Source organism: Mesoplodon mirus, assembly GCF_964341445.2.
Source record: "Mesoplodon mirus genome assembly, chromosome: 8".
NCBI classification, from domain to species: domain Eukaryota; kingdom Metazoa; phylum Chordata; class Mammalia; order Artiodactyla; family Ziphiidae; genus Mesoplodon; species Mesoplodon mirus.
The window spans coordinates 102,341,564-102,363,887 of record NC_138984.1 but is presented as its reverse complement, the minus strand read 5'-3'; the positions used below and the strand labels follow the sequence as shown (position 1 = coordinate 102,363,887).

Genomic DNA, 22,324 nt, shown 5'->3' with positions numbered 1-22,324 from the left:
CTGTGCACTGCAATGGAGAGTAGCCACTGCTCGCTGCAACTAGAGAAAGCCTGCATGCAGCAATGAAAATGCAATGCAGCCAAAAATAAATAAATAAATAAATAAATAAATAAATAAATAAATAAATAGATAGATAGATAGATATGTGATTTATGTTATCATAAATGCTAAAAAGACATTTTTTAAAAATAAATATATTTTATAAGAATTCTTGGTAAGAAAAAGCTATATTAAACTAAACACTCTAAGCATTTAAAAATACATGTACATCTTCAAATATAAGTTTTACTGAAACTTTTACTGAAATTTTAAAGAAAATATGGGGTCATGTTTTTATTTTATTTTATTTATTTATTTTATTTTATTTTATTTTATTTTGGCCACACATGCAGGATCTTAGTTCCCTGACCAGGGATTGAACCTGGGTCCCCACAGTGAGCTCAATGAGTCTTAATCACTCCACAGCCAGGGAATTCCCTAGATAGTACTTTTATAATCAAAGATTGTTGGAGGTCCTTCCAATTATGACATAAATTTTAGAAACCTGGAAATAAAATATATGAAAAATTTTGTACATATAAAATATTTAAAAAGCCACATACAATTCCACAAAATATACAGACAGAATGATATCATCCTCCCAAGAACTTGGAAAAGTATTTCAAAATTTAATTAATGAATAAGAATCCCCCACAAATAATTTTTAAAAAGGTAACTCAATGGAAAAATAGGTAAAGAACATGAATATATAAAAAATACAGATTACTCTCAAATATATAAAAAGATGCACAACCTCACTCATAAGAAGAAGGAATGCAAATTCACACTACAACAATATTTTAAACTTAGACTGCAGGGAACACAAAATTTATAATGTTGGCATGGATATGAAGGAAGCAGAACTATTTAATCTATTGTTAATGGGACTATAATTAATACAATATCAAAGAAAGGGCAACATCTTCAAAATTGAAACAAGTCCTCTTCAATCCAACAATTCTGTTTCTAGGAATATATCCTACAATTATAAGCAAATGTGTGCAATGGGGTACATGTTAGGAATAACAAAAGATTGGAAGATGGCCCAAAAGTCCATCAAAAGTAGGTTAATTAAAATTATGGTAATCCCTGTAAGGAAACGGCTCTGTCAGAGTGTCCCAGTGACCTCACGCTGTCCACTTTGGCCAGACAGCCAAAGCCATGCCCCACAGCTGATCTGAGTCTTGACAAGACACCTTGTCATCTTCCTGAGACACAAGAGGATGGAGGCCTGCAATTAGCGGCTCCAAGGCCATCGCCACCCGCCTCCTGGCCCCATACAACACTGTCCTGACACAGTTTCTTGACACCCCCTAAGTTCTGTGGAGATGTGAGGCTTTCTGCCCTGCATGCTTAGAATAGAGTTGCATCACATAGAACTGCTTAGCCTGATGTTGAATCTGGCCTCTGTACCCCGACACCAAGTTAAATCTCGGAGACAGAGTTTTGGGTGAAGTAAAAAGGAATAGCTTTATTGCTTTGCCAGGCAAAGGGGGACACGGCAAACTTATGCCCTCAAAACCGTGTGTCCAAACCTGGAGGGGGTAGTGAGGAGTTTTATAGTAATGGTTCAAAAAGGAGAGTGTGAACAGCTCATGGACATTCTCCTGATTGGTTGGTGGTGAGGTAATTTGGAGTCGGCATCATCAACCTTCTGGTTTCAACAGATCTGGGGTCTACATGCTTGTGGGCAGAAGACAGTTACCTTCTCCCAACTGGTGGAGGTTTCAGTATCTGCAGAACAGCTCAAAGATATTGTTGTGTGTATCCCTTGGGGGTACCAGGACCCTGCCCCAAGGCTGCACTATTGTTTCTTGACTGCTCCTCCCTTGTCCTTGCATCCCCTCCCTTCCCTGATTAGCAACTGTTTGAACTGCCCATTGGAACTCAGGGAAGGTCATGGAGGCTGAAATAAGCCTATTTCCTATAATCAAGAAACGGGGGACACAGAAAGGCTTTTGTGCCCAGGAGCCTCACAAGGTTCTGCTCAGTTTCAAGCCGAAGTCTAGAATTAGATCTATAGCAATAAAGACTCTCACAACTCACCTTGTGGTCATCTGCCCTCATACTTAGTGTCCTCTGTGTTGGTGTGTGGGACGCAGGGGCCATGGGAGATGCACTATTTGTCTACTTTTCCCTTTACTGTCTAAGGCACACATCATGGGGATCTCACAGTTGCTCCTTTATCTCTACGTGTATCTGCCAGGCCTTGGCCTTGGACTCACCTTGTTTTGTGTGTGTGTGCTTGACAAACCCGAGCAGAAGTATTATGCTTCCATTAAAAAGAATGAGGCAGCCCTATATATTCTGATGTGGAACCATCTCCAGTATAAATTGTTCAATGAAAAGGAAAATCAGTGTGCAATGCAGTGTAAACAGTATCTGTTTTTAAAAAAAATAGAAAAGAATATATAGACTTGAAAATGCATAGACCCACAGAAATCTCTGGAAGGATACGAATAAGCAGATCAGGAAAGTGGGATCAACAAAGAAAAAAGCTTTATTCTTTGCTGTGTACTCTTCTGAAACATTTTGAATTTTGTACCACACGCAAAAAAAGTACTTTAAGAAAGAACTGAGGCAATAGAATGAATACATGACTTTAAAAGGTATTCCTTAAGTTTACTTCTAAAATCACATCTTCTAATTTATTTTTATTCATAGTGTTTCTTCAAAAACACTTGTCACTTTATAATATATTATAAAATTAATTTTTTTAGTTGAAGTAAAAAATAAGTTAGTTGGATTTACAGTGTTGTGTTGGCTTCAGGTGTACAGCAAAGCCATTCAGTTATACATATTCTTTTTATTGAAGTTGAAAATTTTCATTTTACTTTTTATTGTTCTCATCATATTGTATACTTTATTGTTTTATTGACTTACAGTTGATTTAGAGTGTTGTGCTAATTCTTTTTCAGATTCTTTTCCCTTATGGGTTATTATAAAATATTGAGTATAGTTCCATGTACTGTACCTTGTAGGTTATCTATTTTGTATATAAAATTTACTTTTAAAAATATTTTATTTATTCATTTTTGGCTGCATTGGGTCTTTGTTGCTATGTGTGGGCTTTCTCTAGTTGCAGTGAGTGGGGGTTACTCTTTGTTGTGGTGCACAGGCTGTAGGCAAGGGGGCTTCAGCAGTTGTGGCACATGGGTTTAGCTGCTCCACAGCATGTGGGATCTTCCCTGACCAGGGCTTCAACCCATGTCCCTTGCATTGGCCGGCGGATTCTTAATCACTGCACCACCAGGGAAGTCCCAAAATTTACTTATTTTTAATTGTCTATCTCTTCATCCCCAACCCAGCCATAGAACTGAAGCTCATCATAAGGGTCAAGATTTTCTCTTTTACTCTATTTCTGTAGATTTGTATCTGGTACATAATACATACTCAGTAAACATTTAAGTAAATTTTAAAAGTTTATTTCTGTGCATTATAAAGATACCAATTTACACCCTACTTTTCTTCCCATAAGGCGTTCCTGATGGGTCACCATAGTCAGAGACCACCTATGGCTGCCCTTACTTTGGCTTAGTACTGCCCTAATAGACCTCCTCTTGGAGCTCAGACATGATTAAAGGACTGGCTGGACATAATACAACTTTTCATTGGGTGATCAAAATAACTACAGATCACAAGGGTAACTGTTTTGCAGATCATATCATGTGGTAGTATAATTGTTATTGGTCCTTTTTTTGGGGTTTGGTGGGAAAGTCAGTTGAAAGACTATGGTAAAAAGAGAGAAATAAATGGAAGAAAATAAAATAAGGAAAAGGGAAATAAGTAGGTGCAAAGAGGAAATAAGGGGAAAACAATGGAAGAAAACAACCAAGCTCCTATTTTGTGTGGCATTTTGTGATTTTGTTGAGTCCCTCAAGCAGCCTAGTGAGGGAGATTATTACATTCTATATCACAGACATAAAAGACAAGAGTGACTAATGACCCTCCCATTCCTATTCCTCAAGTCATCGAGTAACAGAAACAGGATTTGAGTCTAGGTATGTGTAGCCAATCACCAGAAGTCATTCTGGTGACAGCATTTCTCTCTGAAGGAGGGAAAATCTCTCAAGATCCAAGCACAGGCTGTGGTCCTTATCCTGGCCTCTGCATGTATATAAGACTTGAAACCACATTCCTTGGTGCCATTTTTCTGTCTAGATTTAAATTTAAAATTTTTTGATCTGTGAACTTGCTAATTGCATGTTTCTCCAAGTTTTATAACAGTGAGATGTACATATTGAAAAGTAAATTAATTATGTAGAACATGATGAGGGGAATATGCCAATTCTAGTATTATACCCCAAATATTGTTTTTATTAAGAGGAAGTAAGAAAACACTTGATAAAATTCCTTATAGTATTATTTTAGCTGCAGTTAGGGGTGTGGTGGTAGGCTTTTAACTATTTAATAAGACATTCTGAGGACAGGTGAACTTAGGCTAAATGATTGTCATCATCAATAAAATATTATAAAGTGGCCCAACTTGAATACTCATAGGCCCTGAGGAGAGAGTCCTAATGGGGTCCACATAGCATAGTTCTAAATATTTCAAAAGTTACAAATAAGCTAACAAACAGTTGAATAAAATCTGTTCTACTTCCTTCTTTGACAAATGAACATCCCACATGTCCAAGCCCTGTCCACAGTGGAAACCCCCTTGGTCACTCCTGGGACCTATGTATGGGTCCGTGGTCCATCCTCAGGTGGACGGACAGTGGTTAGAATAGTTCAGGCCCTTAAAGCTGTTTCAGAGCTGTTCAGGCAGGAAACTCTGGGGAGCTGGGTAGGAAGATTAAGTTTAGGAGGGTGATGGCAGCTTCCTATTGTCATTTCCCCTTGGTTTGCAAACACCACCCCTATGAGGCAGGATGTGACCAGAGGTTGGTCAGAGGGGGGCTCTCTATGGTGTCAGCTCCACCGCAGGTGCCCTTCTAGCCTGAATGTAGTGGGTAGGGATATATTGAAGTTAGAATTTCCAATGAGTTCTTGCTCGAATGCTGAAATATACATGATTTACTCCATTATCCAATTTTAAAAATTTATTTATTTATTTATTTATTTATTTTTGGAGGCATTGGGTCTTTCTTGCTGCACACGGGCTGTCTCTAGTTGCAGTGAGCAGGGGCTATTCTTCATTGTGGTGTGCACGCAGCCTTCTCTTGTTGCAGAGTATGGGCTCAACGCATGCAGGCTTCAGTAGTTGTGGTGCATGGGCCTAGCTGCTCTGTGACACGTGGGATCTTCCTGGACCAGGGCTTGAACCCGTGTCCCCTGCACTGGCAGGTGGATTCTTAACCCCTGCACCACCAGGGAAGTCCCCCATTATCCAATTAGCCTAAGGTTAAGATTTTGTAAATTGATTCAGACAAAAATGAATAAATAAATATGTGCTGAACCAATCAGGCTGTTTCAGACTCTGGTGTCTGTGAATCTGTAAAAATATATCCATTTAGAGAAAGAAACCCTAGACTAGCAATGGACCAGATTTCGGCCAGGAGCAGCACTCACGGTAAGAATTAGAAAGATGGTCTGAATCCAGCCCCTGTTGTGAAACCTGCTGGTAGGTAGAGAGCATTGAGTGGCTCTGGCAGAGGAAATAGGAGGGGCTGATTTATGCTATTGAGAAACTATTGGAGGTTTCCACTACTATAACTTTCCATCACGTCTCCTTTTCTTCCCCATAGTGGGGACAGCAGAAGGCTCAACAAGTGCATGCCAGGCTGCCTAGGTTAGGGGCATAGTGTGTCAGTGAGCCTGGGACTTTCAGTTTTAAAAATGAGGAAGTTTCAGGCCAACCAAGACCAGTTGTTCACCCTTGTCTTCACGGAGATGATTCCTCAATGGAACTGGAATAGAAGTAGCTGGAGGTGAGGCAGTGTGTGTAGGACCAGAGGGGCTACAACTGCACCCCTGGGCTCTAAGGCCTTAGTCAAGCTGTTAAACCTCTGTATGCCATCATTTTCATCAGCTTTCAAGTGGAGCGAATAGTAATATATAACTAAAAAGTTAAAGAAAAAAATAGTGAAAGTAAGCCCTAAGCATAAGACCCGTTGTATAAAACTAGTCCATAAATGCCACTATATATTTTTTTATTATTGAAGTACAGTTGATTTACAATGTTGTGTTAATTATTGCTGTACAGGAAAGTGATTCAATTATATATATATTCTTTTTTAAATATTTTTTTTCCATTATGGATTATCACAGGATATTGAATAGGATTCCCTGTGCTGTACGGTAGGACCTTGTTGTATATCTACTCTCTAATAATAGTTTGCATCCCAAACTCCCAATCCATCCCTCCCCCACCCCACCTCCCTCTTGGCAACTACAAGTCAGTTCTCTATGTCTGTGAGTCTGTTTCTATTTTAAAACATTTGTGTTATATCTTAGATTTTTAGATTTCACATATGATATTATATGGTATTTGTCTTTCTCTTTCTGACTTACTTCACTTAGTATGATAATCTCTAGTTGCATCCATGTTGCTGCAAATGGCATTATTTCATTCTTTTTTATGGCTGAGTAATATTCCATTGTATATATGTAAGACATCTTTTTCTATTCATCTGTTGATGGACATTTAGGTTGTTTCCTTGTCTTGACTATTGTGAATAGTGCTGCTATAAACATAAGGGTGCATTTATCTTTTTGAATTAGAGTTTTGTCTTGATATATGCCCAGAAGTGGGATTGCTGGATCATATGGTAGTTCTATTTTTAGTTTTTTAAGGAAGCTCCATATTGTTTCCACAGTTGAGAAACTATGGGGGGTTTCAAATATTGGCTGGAAATCGGGGGTTTCCAATATTGGCTGCACCAACTTACGTTCCCACCAGCAGTGTAGAAGGGTTCCCTTTTCTCCACGCTGTCTCAAGCATCTATTACTTGTAGACTTTTTGATGATGGCCATTCTGACTGGTGTGAAGTGGTGCATCATTGTAGTTTTGATTTGCATTTCTCTAATAGTTAGTGATGTTGAGCATGTTTTCATGTGCCTATTGAAATGCCACTATTGTTATTACTAAAAGAAAACCTTATCTAAGAGAGATGCTGAGGCCAAATTCAACTGTAGTGTAAGGAGCAACAGCTGGGCTTGGGTCAGGAGCCAAAGCCAGGGTGGAGGTGGGTAGCTGTGGACCTGAAACACAGGCAGGAAGCATGGCCATGAATGAGTTGCTGTCAGAATCAATGCTTCCTCCTATTCAATGCAGGGTTGCATCTGGGTCAGATATCACTCACTCTTTTCCCTCCAAAAACAGAAATGAACAATTATATCATGCAGAAATAAAGGGATTCTGGGAATTTGTGAAAGAATAGGGTATAGAAGGAATAAAGAAGTGAATATATGAAAACAAGTCACCTCATCTCAATATATAATCCCAAAGTAGGGACAAAAATAAGAGATAATATGCACTACACCCCCTTAAGAGTTATAGAGATCAGAAGTTCCAAAGATGTTCCAATCTGAGTCATTGATCAAACCAAACAGTCGAGCAGAAGCCAAAAATTGGTCACACGGGGAACAATTTGGACTACCCTCATCTTATTTGGCCGATTTAGTATTTTTGTTAACTATTTGAATTCAGGCCAATATTTAAAAATCAAGAGGTACCATCAGAAAATTGGGATTTCTGGTCTCATTTGAAATGGCAGAAATTCATCTACCTTTGACAGCCTTCCTCCAGAAGGGCCATGATCTCTATGTATAATTCAACAAACACCAAGCTGGTGCAAGTTTTAAAGTGTGGAAAAAAAAAAAGACAGCCGTTTGCATCCTTTTTCATATATTTTCCAGTACAAAATAGGCTATCAGAACAAAAGTGAGACAAATATTCACTAATGAGAAACTTCAAATGTATCAGAAATCCAAGTCTGACAGGAAAAGGAATCTTTAGAACAAGAAGACTCTCAAATTCAAAGAGGGCCAGAGAAAAAACCCAATAAGGAGGAATGAACTCATTGCCAGAAAAGTAACATCAAAGACTGAAAAAGAGACAAGCAAATTCCAGACAATAGAAGAGGAATGAGATCAAAGGAAAAGAGAGTGGCAGCTTCTAGGACCTCATACATTTAACATCAAAGTGTGTTTTCTCCTGGGATTCATCCAATTGGAGCCCACCTGTGACACCAGAAAACCTACCAGGTTCCCAGATGGACCAAGACACTCAGACTGTGAGTGAAACTTTACAATCTAACACCTGGTTTTGTTGACCACTAAGATCAATAAAAGGCTCACCATGCAATTTTCCAAGAGCAAACAAATAAGAAAAGTAAGAAAAGAAAGCAGCTACATTGACAAAAAAAGGACAATAAGGTAAAGTGGTTTTAGAAGTAAATTGCTAATGCTCTTTTTTGATCTGATTCAACAATTAATTGTTGAATCTTTTATGTTTGAGTCATACCTCTTGCATTAAATATTCAAAAATGAACAAGATGTGGTCTGTGTCCTTGAGAAACTTTTTTTAGAGAGATTTACCAAAACATTCAACAAATATTTATTCAGCATCTATTATGTATCAGGCATCATTTTATGTGCTTGGAATATGTCCATGAAAAGAACAAGCACCTACACTTTTGATGATTGTGTTTTAGCAGGAGAGACAAACTATAAGCAATACCCATAACAAGTAAATAAATTACATGGTAAGAAAGATGACAAATGCTATAGAAAGAACAAAAATAGATCTAGGTAATGGGATTGGGAATTCTAATATTGAGGGAAACAGGTTGCAACTTTAGATATGTTGATCAGGGTAGGGATTATTGAGATGATGTCCCTTAAGCCAGGACTTTAAAAAAAATGTGAATTTGTCATATTGCTATCTGGAGAGAACTGGCTCAGGGCATCTGGTTCCCTTATAGTGACACAACTGTTTTGTGTTATAGGAGCCCATGATCTAATGGAAACTGGATTTCCAGCTCTCTGATGCTTATACTGAATGCCTTTGGGCTACTTCATGCAAATGATGTGCCCTGAAATATAATCTCTATTCAGTACCATCAGTATGTGCCCCATGATGAAATATGCCTGAGTCTGAATGGAAAGGCAAAATCATATCAGCAGTGTCCCAGACAAACAAATCAGTGAAAGAAGAGGTTTGTAGACTACAGCTAGGCTTGACTTAAAACAAAGATTAATTCAAGGAGACCCATTCAAGTTTAAAGGAAGTACAGGGGCAATTATAAACACAATAGAGATATATTTGTAAGATGTTAAAGAGAATAGTTTATACAACACAGCCACTGAAGTAACTGAGAAAAACTCTGTAATTTTAGGGTAGACATTTAGGAAATCAAATAAATAAACAAAATAAACAATGCTTTTTAGAATGCCGACTGAATAAGAAGAATGCAGAAGAACGTGAGCCTGAAATATGCCTCCTACCCAAAGAACAAGTTACATAGAATTTGACACTCAACAGTTCAATGACCAGTTTTCCTAAATTTGAAAAAATTCATTGAAAATAGATACTGATCAGATAGTTCTAGCAAGTTCTCTCTTTCTTTTTTTCTTTTTTCCTCTCAAATAAATATCAAGGTAGAAATGATCAAAGGACCTTTTCAAAGGAGGACACAACATATTTAGTTCCAGTGTTCTGAAAATCTGAAAACCAGAAGGAAACTTCTAAAAGACTTCAGAGAAAATGTGTGTTTGTTTATTAATTCAAAAAAGAAAAGTTACTCAGTTTAATTGCTATTGATGTAAAACATCAGTGTAAAATATAGAAAACTTCAGACTGTAAAATATTAGCAAAGTTAGTATCCATATAGTTTTTATTCAGAAATTGTTGAAAATAAGTCTGCAAAACACTGTTTGGGAAGAACCTCTTAACTGAGAAATTGCTGCTGGTAAGAAAAATCCTGCAAACAGCAAAGGCTACATGCCATGAGCCCTTCAAAATATCTCAGGGTAGGAAATCATTTTTTTTAATTGAAGTATAGTTGATTTACAATGTGTTAGTTTCAAGTGTACAGCAAAGTGATTCATATATATATATATATACATATGTATATATACATATATACATATGTATATATCTATTGTATATATCTATTATTTTTCAGATTCTTTTCCATTATAGGTTATTATTACAAGATATTGAATATAGTTCCCTGTGCTATACAGTAGGTCCTTGGTAGGAAATCTTTTAATTTTCACATTAATCCAATCAAGCTACACTGTTTATATGAGATCAGTATTATCATATCATATTATGTATGAGGAAAATGAATCACACAACAGTTAGGTATTTTACCCAAGGTCCCACAGAAGAGCAGATCCAGTTTTAAATCCAGCCAGAGAAGCTCCTGAAACAGTGATTCTAACCACTTCACTGTGAAAAGCTAAAGATGGATGTTGATACAGCTCAAAAATTTATGCAATTTTGTAACAAATTGCCACAAAATAGAATTTCTTTAAAAAAAGAGTTTCAAAGTAGAAAAATAGATTTGCAGATTAATTGATAATAATAATAGTTTAAGTAATCAAAATTCAAAACAAGTTGGGGTTGGAGAAAAAAACCCAACAAATCTGGGCTTCGTAGACAGTAATCCAAAACTGTAGTTTGAAAAGCTAGATAATCACAGGATTATCTTCCAAGTCATTTTATTAAAAAGACTAAAGAAATGAAAGTGAGTTACTTGTAGTGAGGTGGATGGAACTAGAGTCTGTCATACAGAGTGAAGTAAGTCAGAAATAGAAAAACAAATACTGTATGCTAACACATATATATGGAATCTTAAAAAAAATCAAAAAAGGTTCTGAAGAACCTAGGGGCAGGGCAGGAATAAAGATTCAGATATAGAGAATGGACTTGAGGACATGGGGAGGGGTAAGGATAAACTGGGACGAAGTGAGAGAGTAGCATGGACATATATACACTACCAAACGTAAAATAGATGGCTACTGGGAAGTAGCCACATAGCACAGGGAAATCAGCTCAGTGTTTTGTGACCACCTAGAGGGGTGGAATAGGGAGGGTGGGAGGGAGATGCAAGAGGGAGGGGATATGGGGCTATATGTATACGTATAGCGGATTCACTTTGTTATATAGCAGAAACTAACACAACATTGTAAAGCAATTATACTCCAATAAAGATGTAAAAAAAAAAAAGACTAAACATTACACAGTCTACATAGCAAAAAGCATAAAAGAGACAATAATCAAAAATTAACAAACAGTAGAATAAAGCAATATTGATCATCTTTATAATTATAGCAATACACTTAAAAGTTTTCTAGGAACTTCCTTGGTAGTCCAGTGGTAAAGAATGCGCCTTCCAACGCAGGGGACGGAGGCTTGATTCCTGGTCAGCGAACTAAGGTCCCACATGCTGTGGGGCAAGTAAGCCCACACGCCACAACTACTGAGCTCATGCACTTCAATGAGAGAGCCTGCATACCGCAACTAGAGAGAAGCCCACATGCTACAACAAAGAGCCTGTGCCACAATGAAAGATCCTGCATGCCTCAACGAAGACTCCAAGTGCCACAACTAAGACCCAAAGAGCCAAAAAACCCCCAAAGAATTAAAAAAAAAAGAATATAACATTATTCAAAAATTTTTTCTAAATTCCTTCAAGTGGTAAGTAGTCTCATATTTGCTTAATAAACAAACACCAGTCATATGATATATGGTTTTCAATTAACACATGTATGGCAGAAAACACCAAAATGATTATTTTTTTAAAGTTGGAACTGGGGACAAAGATACCCAATTAAATTTATGTAAACTGAAAACAGGTAGAAAAATTAGTACCACTGAAAGTAAAAATTAAGATAAAAAGAAAAAGGCTATTGTAAAGTACTAAATGTTGTGGTTTCTAATTAAAAACACCTATACTAAACAGATATATATATATATATATATATATATATATATACATATATATATATATATATATATATATGAAATAAAATATCAATCAAATACAAAAAAACAAAACAGTTCATTTCTAGCGGTTAGATGTTGACTGACACTGTCCTGACATGAGCTGTAGGGACTCAGAGGCCCTTTTCTGGGACTCAGAGGCCCAAGAACAAGGCTGAAAGAAGTGGTTATTGGTTTTCCAGTTACGTTGCTAGAAGAATAAACTAATGGGCAGAGTTCAAGGAGAAAAGCCGGTGTTGGGAACTTGGGTGAGACTCAGATGCCAACTGAACTCAGCAGGAGAAGAGATTGAATATGATCAATGTTCAATTTTTGCAAACATTTGCTATAATCATTTGACCATCCCAGTCATGCATAGCAGTGATCCTTGTGTGGATGGCTTGATGGACAGAAACATAGTTAAGAGCAAGATTTTGATTTTCATTCACAGAATTTTGACAAATCAGATAAAATTATGAATGCAAATGATCTGATGGATATAATTATTAATGTAAAATTAATAGGTATATACCAAGTATAGCCTACAAGTGTTTATGAAGTATTTAGAAAAATCAATACTATATACGCAGGAAAGAAAATCAGTAATATATGAAGCAAGTTTTTCCATTCTAACTAATCTGATAATGAACTAAATGAACTAAATCTATAATTCAGTAGTACAATTATAGCCTCAAGTTCTCAACTACATGAAAAATTTAAAATATAAAACAGGTTAAAAATTTAATCTCATACTCAAACGTGCAGAAATGCAATTTTGCTTCTTCTCCCTACCTGAATTCAATATGCGTATCGGTCTCTGCTTCCCCTGATAGCAGAAAAATCTAACCATGTTGATGAATGATAACTAGTTAATGCCTATTTAAAACTTACTGTACTATTGTATAAATACTGGGTTATATTGGGGTTTCTTCTTGCTCCTCCTTTTTGTTTCCATGGGCAGATCACTGTCTGCGGGCTTGTGGATAGCCCAGCATGAGAGTAAAATGTCAGCCGCTGTAGCTGCTGTTCATGGTACATGCAATGGGCTCAGGCTGTGAGGTCTAGTCACCTGGACACTTGGACCTCCGTATCAGCTACCAGCCTTTGACACACTTATATCCTCATTCCATCCATATTACCCATCCTGTTCTCACAGCCCTGGGGACCTCAGTAGCCTACTTCACACAGTGCTTCAGTGATCAGGCCATTGAGAAGCAGCTCTCAGAAACTTCCATTTGCTACTTCTCATAGCCATTGTTAACCTGTCTGTCTTCCAGCCAAGTTTTGCTCTGAGGCCATGCTGAATTTGAAGCCTCTTTAATGGGCTTATAGTCATCATTGTTGTAGGAATCAGGGGAGAAATAACTCCCTGTGTTTTCCAAAATCTATCTTGTGACCTCCGTCCTCATTCACCCAAACCTCATCAAATTTCAATCTCCCAGAGAGACCCAAAGAGCAGGTCCCACACCATGTAACTCTTATCTCTGCCAATTTTCTCCTAACATCCTCTACCCAGACTAGAAAGAGTTTTGCTCTCCTTTCATGTAATGGGAAATTACAGTTTTATAATATATACTAGCCTCCATACTATTTCACTTAGAAAAGGCTCTAACCCAGATCCTTCAAATGCTTTTCTTTTTTGCTATTTAAAAGAAATGTTTTTTATTTTCTTCTCTCCTTTTCAAATATTGCCCCATGACTAATATTTTCCTAAATCACAGCTGAGTGAAGTAGAACATTATTTTTTTTGAAAATTGAGGAAGATGGTCAAAAAAATTAAAAGAATAAAATTTTCATTATATATAAATTATATATAGTGATATATTTATAATTATATAAATTATAGAAAAGAATAAGAACTTATATCCACACAAAAACCTGAACATGAATATTTACAGCAGCATTATTCATAGTTGTCAGAACTTGGAGGCAACGAAGATGTCCTTCAGTAGGTGAATGTATAAACAAACTGTGCTACATACAGACAATGGAATATTATTCAGAACTAAAAAGAAATGAGCTATCAAACCATAAAAAGACATGGAGGAACCTTCAATTCATGTTACTAAGTGAAAGAAGCCAAACTGAAATGGTTACATGCTGTATGATTCCAACAATATGACATTCTGGAAATGGCAAAATTATTGAAACAGTAAAAAGATCAGTGGTTGCCAGGGATTGGAGTCAGGGGCTGGGGGAGGGATGGATTGTCAGAGAACAGGATTTTTAGAGGAGGCAAACTATTCTATATGATACTGAACTGGTGGATGCGTGTAATTTTCCATTTGTCCAAACACACAGAATGTACAATACCAAAAGTAAACTGTAATGTAGGCTCTGGACTTTGGGTGATGATGATGTGTGATTGTAGGCTCACCAGTTGGAAGAAATAAACCACTGGTGGAAGCTGTTGGTAACGGGGGGTCCTGTGCATGTGTAGAGGCAGGGGTTATGTGGGAATCTCTGTACCTTCCTCTCAGTTCTGCTGTGAAACTAAAACTGCTCTAACATAGTAAAGTTTTTTAAAAAATAAACTAAAGTAGCAAATAGTCAACTTTATTTTAACCTTATAAATTTGATTTATACAATTACAAAAGGGAAGTGAATCTTTTTAAATCCACATGACTCAAACTGAAAACATTGGAATACTGCAATAAGTCAACAAGGAAGTTATCAGAGCAGTATTTTTACAAAGTATTTGTGGAATTAACAGGTTCATTTTTTTTTCAGTTTTCCAGAATATTTCTCAAGAGTTATGAGTCATTTTTAAATAGAGTCAAAGATAAAACTCCCAGAGTTTTACTCAGAGACACATTTAGGCATGATCTAAACACTTGGCAAAAGAAGAAAACTAGAGCTCAAATTCATTTACTATTTAAAATATGAGCACATATACTTGAAGACAAATAGTGTGGTTTAATCAAAGAGAATCTATTAATTTCTGATCTATTAATATAATTCAACCCATCAATAGATTAAGTGTAAAATACCTTGTATTCTGTCACATGAATTTTTGAAAGACCAGTCAATAGATAAAACCGAGCATTCATTTCTCATTTCAAACAAACAAACAAGAAATAAGCAACTAAATAACTTATGTGTAAATGAGATTAAAGGATATCTAATGTGATGTGGATTCAGAATCAGTATTCTATATACTGGGAAATATACAAAAGTACTGTTCCTTTTTGTTTGTTTTTGGCTTTTTTCCAAAGTTCTATACCATAATTCTTATTTATTGTTGATCAAAAAGTTTTGGCTATATTTTAGAAAGTTTTGATCAGGACAGTGAAACAAAAAAATGTATACAATTTGGCTTGAAAAGAGTAAAGTGTTTTAAATATGTCATCTGATTATTTCTTTGAAAAGTTGTATGAAATTAACTAAAATGTACATTATTTAATATACGAGTATCTGGATGGAGAAAACAATAGGATGCATATATAATTTACTTGATAAATGTTTAATTAATGAAAACAATTCATTTACACTGGAATTTGAGACATAAGTGATATATAACATTATATTGGTTTCAGATGTATTACATAATGATTTGATATTTGTGTATATTGTAAAATGATCTCCACACTAAATCTATTTAACATTCATTACCACACATAATTACAACACTTTTTTCTTGTGATGAGAATTTTTAAGAGCTATTCCCTTAGTAACTGTCAAATATATAATACAGTATTATTAACTATAATCTCCACGTAGTACATTACATCTAGTGACTTATTCATTTTATAACTGAAAGCTTGTACTTTTTGACCTTCTTCAGCCATTTCGCCCACTCCCCACTCCCCCACCTCTGGCAACCACAAATCTGTTCTCTTTATCTATGAGTTGTTTGCATTTTTGTTTTGTTTTGCTTTTTAGATTCCATACAATGTAAATTTTTAAATGCTTGAAATTCACTGGAATTAAGTTAATGATGAATATGTGAACGAGAGAAATAAAATAATAACCTTAAGTGAAGGGCCTTACCAAAAATATTTTGAAAATAGAAAAAGACACTGGGTTCTTGTATAGGAAGACGAAATATTTCAAAAATATTTATTCTTCTCCAAGTAAATGTGTTTATGGAAATAACAAATCCTCAAAATTCCAACAGATTATTTTAAATACAATTATTTTGAAATTAAACTTTAAACTTAAAGGCAAAAATATCAAATAATCATCTAGAGTAAAACAATGGTAAATAGAAGTAGGCAGCAGGATTAATCACTTTTATCATATATTACAATGTATAAAGAAACAATTTTTAAAAAAATAGTGTGGAACTTATGGGGAAAAAAGTAGACAACTGGAAGTAAGCTTTGCTTTATCTGTAGCTATTCATATGAGGCGAAGACATTATGATTGGGAGAACAAATCTTCCTGAAATACACTAAGCATTCAAGTAGTTTAAATGCATGCTAAAGGTAACATTTCAAAGCATTGAAGAAAAACTGGGTTACTCATTAAATAACGTTGGGATAAACATGATTAAAGAAAATATTCTGCTTCTCTTGTATAATAGGAGGGATATTCATAACAAATCAGGTTTGTCTTTGAAAGAATATTTCCATTCCAAAAGTAATTTGTAGTAATTTTTACTGGAAAAAAAAAGTGGTAGAGGAAACTAGTAACCCATATCCTTCCCAGAGACAACTATCATTAATAATTCAGTGTATTTCTTCAAGTCTAAATTGTAAGCACATGTTTTGTTGTTGACATCATACTTTATACCCAGTTATAACTCCTGCATTTTTCAATCAACATTCCACCCATTTTCCACTTTATAACAAATGTTTACTCAGCATCATTATTAACTAAGTAGGAGTCTATCATATCAATTCTCGATTTTTTCCTCCATTTATTTAAATGTATGGGATATTTGAATTGTTTCCTATTTTTCGTCTTTATAAAAGTAATTTGGGAACAACTGTGTTCATAAGGTGTTTTTGGTACAATGCAGAATAAACTAGGTCTGAATAGTGGTATATTTTGTTTGTCCCTTGGTTTTTCTTTGTACGCTCTCAGATATTTGCATAAGAGATAAATATAAAGATGTTGATTTTCTTTTCTTTTTTTCCTCCTTCTGTAAATTATTGTTTTATTTAGTATTAGAAGGGTTCAGAAAGGAAGTAAAACAGTTTTGTAAAATAAGCTCTTAAAAAGCAAGCAATTATAGTTATTTTTACGTGGCCTAGTCAGTATCCTTTTAAATGTGTAATCAAGTGGCATCTATAATTATTTGAGCCACTTGGCTCATGCTACAGTTGAATCTTCTGAAATTCACTTGCTTACTTTCCTTTTCCTGTTCATTCAGAGCTTATAACTAAGAGTTGACTTTTTTTCTTTCTCATAAAGCTTAGTTTTGGAGGAATTCCAGTACCAGGCAAACCTGGGACCTTTTTAAAGAAAAACTTCCACGGATGTATCGAAAACCTTTACTACAATGGAGTAAACATAATTGACCTGGCTAAAAGGCGGAAGCATCAGATCTACACCGTGGTAAGTCAGCATCCTTCTCAGCTTGATGGTTTCTAACACTTTGGGGTAAGTCTTGCTTTCCCCATCCTAACCTTGACCCCTTCTCATAATATGTTTACATTACACTCTTGGAAGTCTTATCAGAGTCCCAGGTGAAACTGGAGGCAAAGCAGGGACTGAATTGGTGTGAATTGTGTTTTGGGGAGAAATAAATACATTAGAGGCACCTACAGAATTCTATCTTCCTGGCTGTGAGCTTGTGCCATCTGTGGGCAGGGTTTTCAGTCTACACTGGACTGACATGAATCTCTTTGTTATCTCTGGGAAGTGCAACAATAGAACCACAGATTCTATATCTTCGGAATTATATATTTGTCTACTTATTGTTGTTAAAAAATAGGACATTTTGAAGAAGAGAGGTTACATTTTTGGTGTTTTTGAGATTCCCTTTGTACTACTTATTATGCTGTCAAGTTAAAAAAAATTAATTAATTAGTATTTGTCTTCCCCCAATAGACCATGAGTTTCATGAGAACCAGGGTTTTTCTTTTTCACTACTGCATTCACAGTACTGGTGCTTTGCACATAGTAGATGATCAATAATGGTGTGGACATTTCCAACTATAATTGTGAATTTGTCTATTTCTCTTTCCAGTTCTATCAGTTTTTGCCTCATATATTTTACAGCTCTCTTGTTTGTTACAAACACAGTGTTGATAAGGATTGCTATATGTTGCTAGTGGATGGGCCCTTTTATCATTATATAATGTTCTTCTCACTTTATGATAATTTTCTTTGCTTTAAAGTCTACTTAATCTGATATTAATATAACCTTTCTTGCTTTCTTTTGTTATATATTAGATAGATAGATAGATAGATAGATAGAGATAAAAGTAAAAGAATGGAAGAAAAAAAATATAAATATAAATATATATGCCTATATCATATTTGAAGTGAGTTTATTGTAGACAGTAAATAGTACAGTCATGATTTTTAATCCACTCTGTCAACCTCTGTTTTTTAATTGGTGCATTTAAACCACTTACATATAATGTTAAAGTTATTGATGTATTAGAGCTCAAATATACATTTTTGTTTCTTTTGTCTGTTCTCTCTTTTTTTTTTATTTCGTTTCTCTACCTTCTTGTGTGTTTCTTGAATGATTTTCAGGACTCTATTTTGATTTATCTTGTGTTTGAATATATCTCTATGTATAGCTTTTGTTAATGGTTTCTTTAGGCATTATATTATATACATATAATTTATTATAGTTTACTGATATTTCATCAATTTTAGTGAAGTATAAAAACCTTACATCCCTTTAAGTTCCTTTACCTTTCCCTGTTTATTATATAACTATCTTAATTAAGTTTATTATATAATGTTCTTAATTATTATTTTCTCCCTATATTTTTAGAATCATATCAGTATTTTTTTTTCAGTTGTTGAAGTTGTTGGTATGTTAGGGCTCAAATGTGTGACAGATTAAACCATCAAACATAATTAAAAAATCTCAAGAGAAAAAGTAAAGTATATTGTATTTACTCATATTTTGCTTATTGTTGTTCTTTCTTCCTTCCTGATTTTCCTAGATTCCTTCTTTTGTAATCTCTTTTCTGTTTAAAGAACTTCCATTCTTTTAGGGTGTGTATACTGATGACAAATTCCCTAACTTTTCCTTCATCTTATAATGTCTTGATATCTGTTTCATTCTTGAAGCCTTTGTTCCCTGGACATAAGATTCTGGGTTCCTAGTTGTTTTCTTTCAGCACTTGAAAAATGTTGAGCCACTCAATGGTTTCTGGTGACAAATAAATACACTGTTATTTGATTTTTTCCTCTACAGATAAGATGTAATTTATCTCTTACTGCTTTCAGTATTTTTTTTTTTAGTTTTAGTTTTCAGAAGTTTGACTATGATGTGTCATGGTGTGGACTTCTTTGGGTTATCCTATTTGGGTTTCACTGAGTTTCTTGAATCTGAGGGATTACATCTTTCACCAAACTTGGGAAGTATTCTGCCATTTATCTGAGTATTTTTTCAGTCATTTTCTTTCTCATCTACTTCATGAATTCCAGAGATATGAATGCTTGATCTTTCCTTATAAAATCACAGGTCCCTGTTCCTCTGTTCATATTTTCCTCAGTCTATGTTGTTTGTTGTTCAAATTAGGTAGTTTTTATTGCTAGAGTTTCAAGTTGATTAATTCTTTTTTTTATTCCCTTCCTTTTGTTATTGTGCACATTCATTATTTTCTCATGTCTGATATTGTATTTTTCAGTTCTAACATTTTCATTTGATTCTTCTTTACATCTTCTATTTCCTTGTTAAATAAGACTTTCTATTTTTTAGTGAGACTTTCTATTTTCTTATTTGTCTCAAATGTGCAATTGTTATTTGAAGGATTTTCATTATAATGACTTCTTAAAAGTATTTGTCAAATAATTCTAACATCTTTGTCATCTCAGTGTTGGCATCTACTGAATGTCTTTTTTAATTCAATCTGAGATCTTCCTGTTTCTTGGTATAACAAGACATTTTTTACTGTAACCTGAACATTTTAGGTATTATGATGAATCCTATTTAATCTTATGTTTTAGTTGTCTTCCTCTGACACTGTTCCAGTAGGGGAAATGTGGGTTTTGCCTCAATACTGCTAGGCAGCGGTAGAATCCAGATTTCCCACTAAACCTCTATTGACAAGGGAGGCTCCTTGTTACTCCTAGGTGTAGAGGGGTGAGCATTCTGGTTCCCTGCTAGTTCTTCATGGATACTCTCTGACTGGGAGGGGTAGGAAAACCTTGTTACTCCTCTCTGTGTGACTTCCAGTGACATCACAGCATGTGCATGTTGGAGGGGGGACTCTGGTGGTTAAAGTTCTGACTGTCTCAAGCCACCTCTGGCACCATGCCAGGGAGTGGGTGGGTTCCCTCATTACTGCCTGGTGTGGGGGGAGGTGAACATCAAGGCTCCACTAGGCATGTGGTCACCATTGATACTAAGGGGAGAGGCTTGTTACTATGTGACAAGGAATAAAATCCAGGCTCCATACTTGGTCTCCATTGACATCTCCCTGGCTGGAGGTTTTGAGCACCTTGTTACAGTATGGCTGGATGGTAGTGTGGCCATAGTTTTTTTTTAAGTTTTTTTGTTGGCTGGTATAGAGCAGTTATTGTCTAAATGTATTCTGCCTTATTCTGTTGTTCCTTTCCTGGCCCTTGGATTTGAAAGACGAGGCTTCTAAATGGGGGCTAATATTTTGTCTGCCCCAGTTGGTCTCTCTGGGTTGCTGGCTCCTTCAGCAGCAAGTCTAGGCTATAGAAGCAAAAGAAAAATCTAGGGAAACCTCCAACATTGCACCTTGGGTCTCAAGATCCTAGTACATGCTTGCTTTCTTCTTTCTACCATTTAGAGTCTTCCTAAATTTTCTTTATATATAATGTTCAGGGTTTTTTAGTTGTACTTGGTGGGAGAAATAGAGGAAATCACATTACTCCATCTTCCCAGAAGCAGAAGTCCATTAAACTCACATTATTTTAAAACCTTTCATAAGAGTAGGCCACCCTATAATTGACAGGCAAATACTGATTTTCCTTGCAATCTGGTCATTGGACTACCTGGCAAACTGCAATTTAAATGACCTTGAGGTCTACTTTTCCCTTGATAAGTTTAACCTGTGATAAGTATTTTATGTTTGGGGGTTCCATATGTTAACACAATTTTTTAAAGTAGTTATTGATTTCCAGGGTGTGAAATTGCTTGAGGACAGTCACACTTGGGTTGATGGTTGTAATGTTTTAAAGGGTTGTCCCTGGCTCAGGCTCAAGACTCTTGATGATGTTACCCACATGTACTAAAGTTGTTCATTATCTAATTAAACTAAGCACTAGCTTGCTAATGATATTTTGCTTGAGTCTAGATAAGGAGACTTGAACCATGGAAAGCATATTCATACCCATTACTCTCCCATATTATTCCCCCAAAATATTTCATAACATACCTGTTTCATTGAATTTAATCTGCTAAAATGGTGGGCTCAAACACTACTAGGAGTTTGGCTTAGACTGATGTCGTGAATATCAACACACCCGAAAGGCAGGACAGCACTAACTTCATTGTGACAAGAGTTGGTGAAACAAATTTAAACCACAAGGAACTGAAGAAAACATTGCTCACTTTCATTGTTCAAAAACTGGGCCTCAAAAGTGTGACAGCCTGAGCCTTAGATGTAAATAACTGCAATTCCTATTGTTACCGAGTCCAAGCTTGTACTGCTCACCACATGATTGGCCAAAAAATCTAGAGACAAAGTGTTGGGACAAGGAAGTGTGACTTTATTTGGAAAGCCAACAGACAGAGAAGATGGTGGCCTCGTGCCCCAAAGAACCATCTTCTCCAAGTTAGAATTCAGGCTTCTTTTATACTAAAATGGGAGGGAGTGTGGCTGGTTGGTGCAAACTTCTTGGTGTCAGAATCCTTTGTTCTTGCAGCCATCCACTTAGTTCAGGTCATGATATTCCTGTAACCTTCCAATAAGACAAATGTTATTCTATGTTCTGCAACTTTTTATCTATATTAATGGAAAAGTGTTATAACTTTAAAGCTCAGAGTCTTGAGAATGGGATATCCTGTATGTTTCAGGCTATGGGCAACATTCTTAACTTGTAGCAAAAGCAGTAGAATACAAAGGTTAAAGTAAAAAAAAAAAAAAAAAAGATCCAATATGGAGTCAGATTGGTTCTTTGGTTCTTCCCTATTATACTGTGGCAACATTCATAAAAATAACTCCAAACATACATTACATGTTAGAAAATGTATTAAATCATAAGATATATTAAATAATAAGTCGCTGAATATACAGAGCAAAAAATGGGGAACTCAGGGAGAACAAGGAGAAAAACATGAATTTCTGAATATTGGTGGCCTTC

At 35.6% G+C, this 22,324-nt stretch overlaps 1 protein-coding gene across 2 annotated transcripts in view; it reads left to right on the top strand.

Moving 5' to 3' along the window:
* CNTNAP5 (contactin associated protein family member 5) overlaps positions 1-22,324 on the top strand; it is a gene marked incomplete at its 5' end in the record, with an annotated part of 904,555 nt that overhangs the window by 437,873 nt on the left and 444,358 nt on the right. The window contains one exon of one of the 2 annotated variants that reach the window (XM_082630066.1): positions 17,273-17,413. In XM_082630066.1, the coding sequence (XP_082486192.1) occupies positions 17,273-17,413 (141 nt within the window). Of the gene's footprint in view, positions 1-17,272; positions 17,417-22,324 lie in introns of both variants that reach the window. The other variant, XM_082630065.1, reaches the window with a different exon arrangement.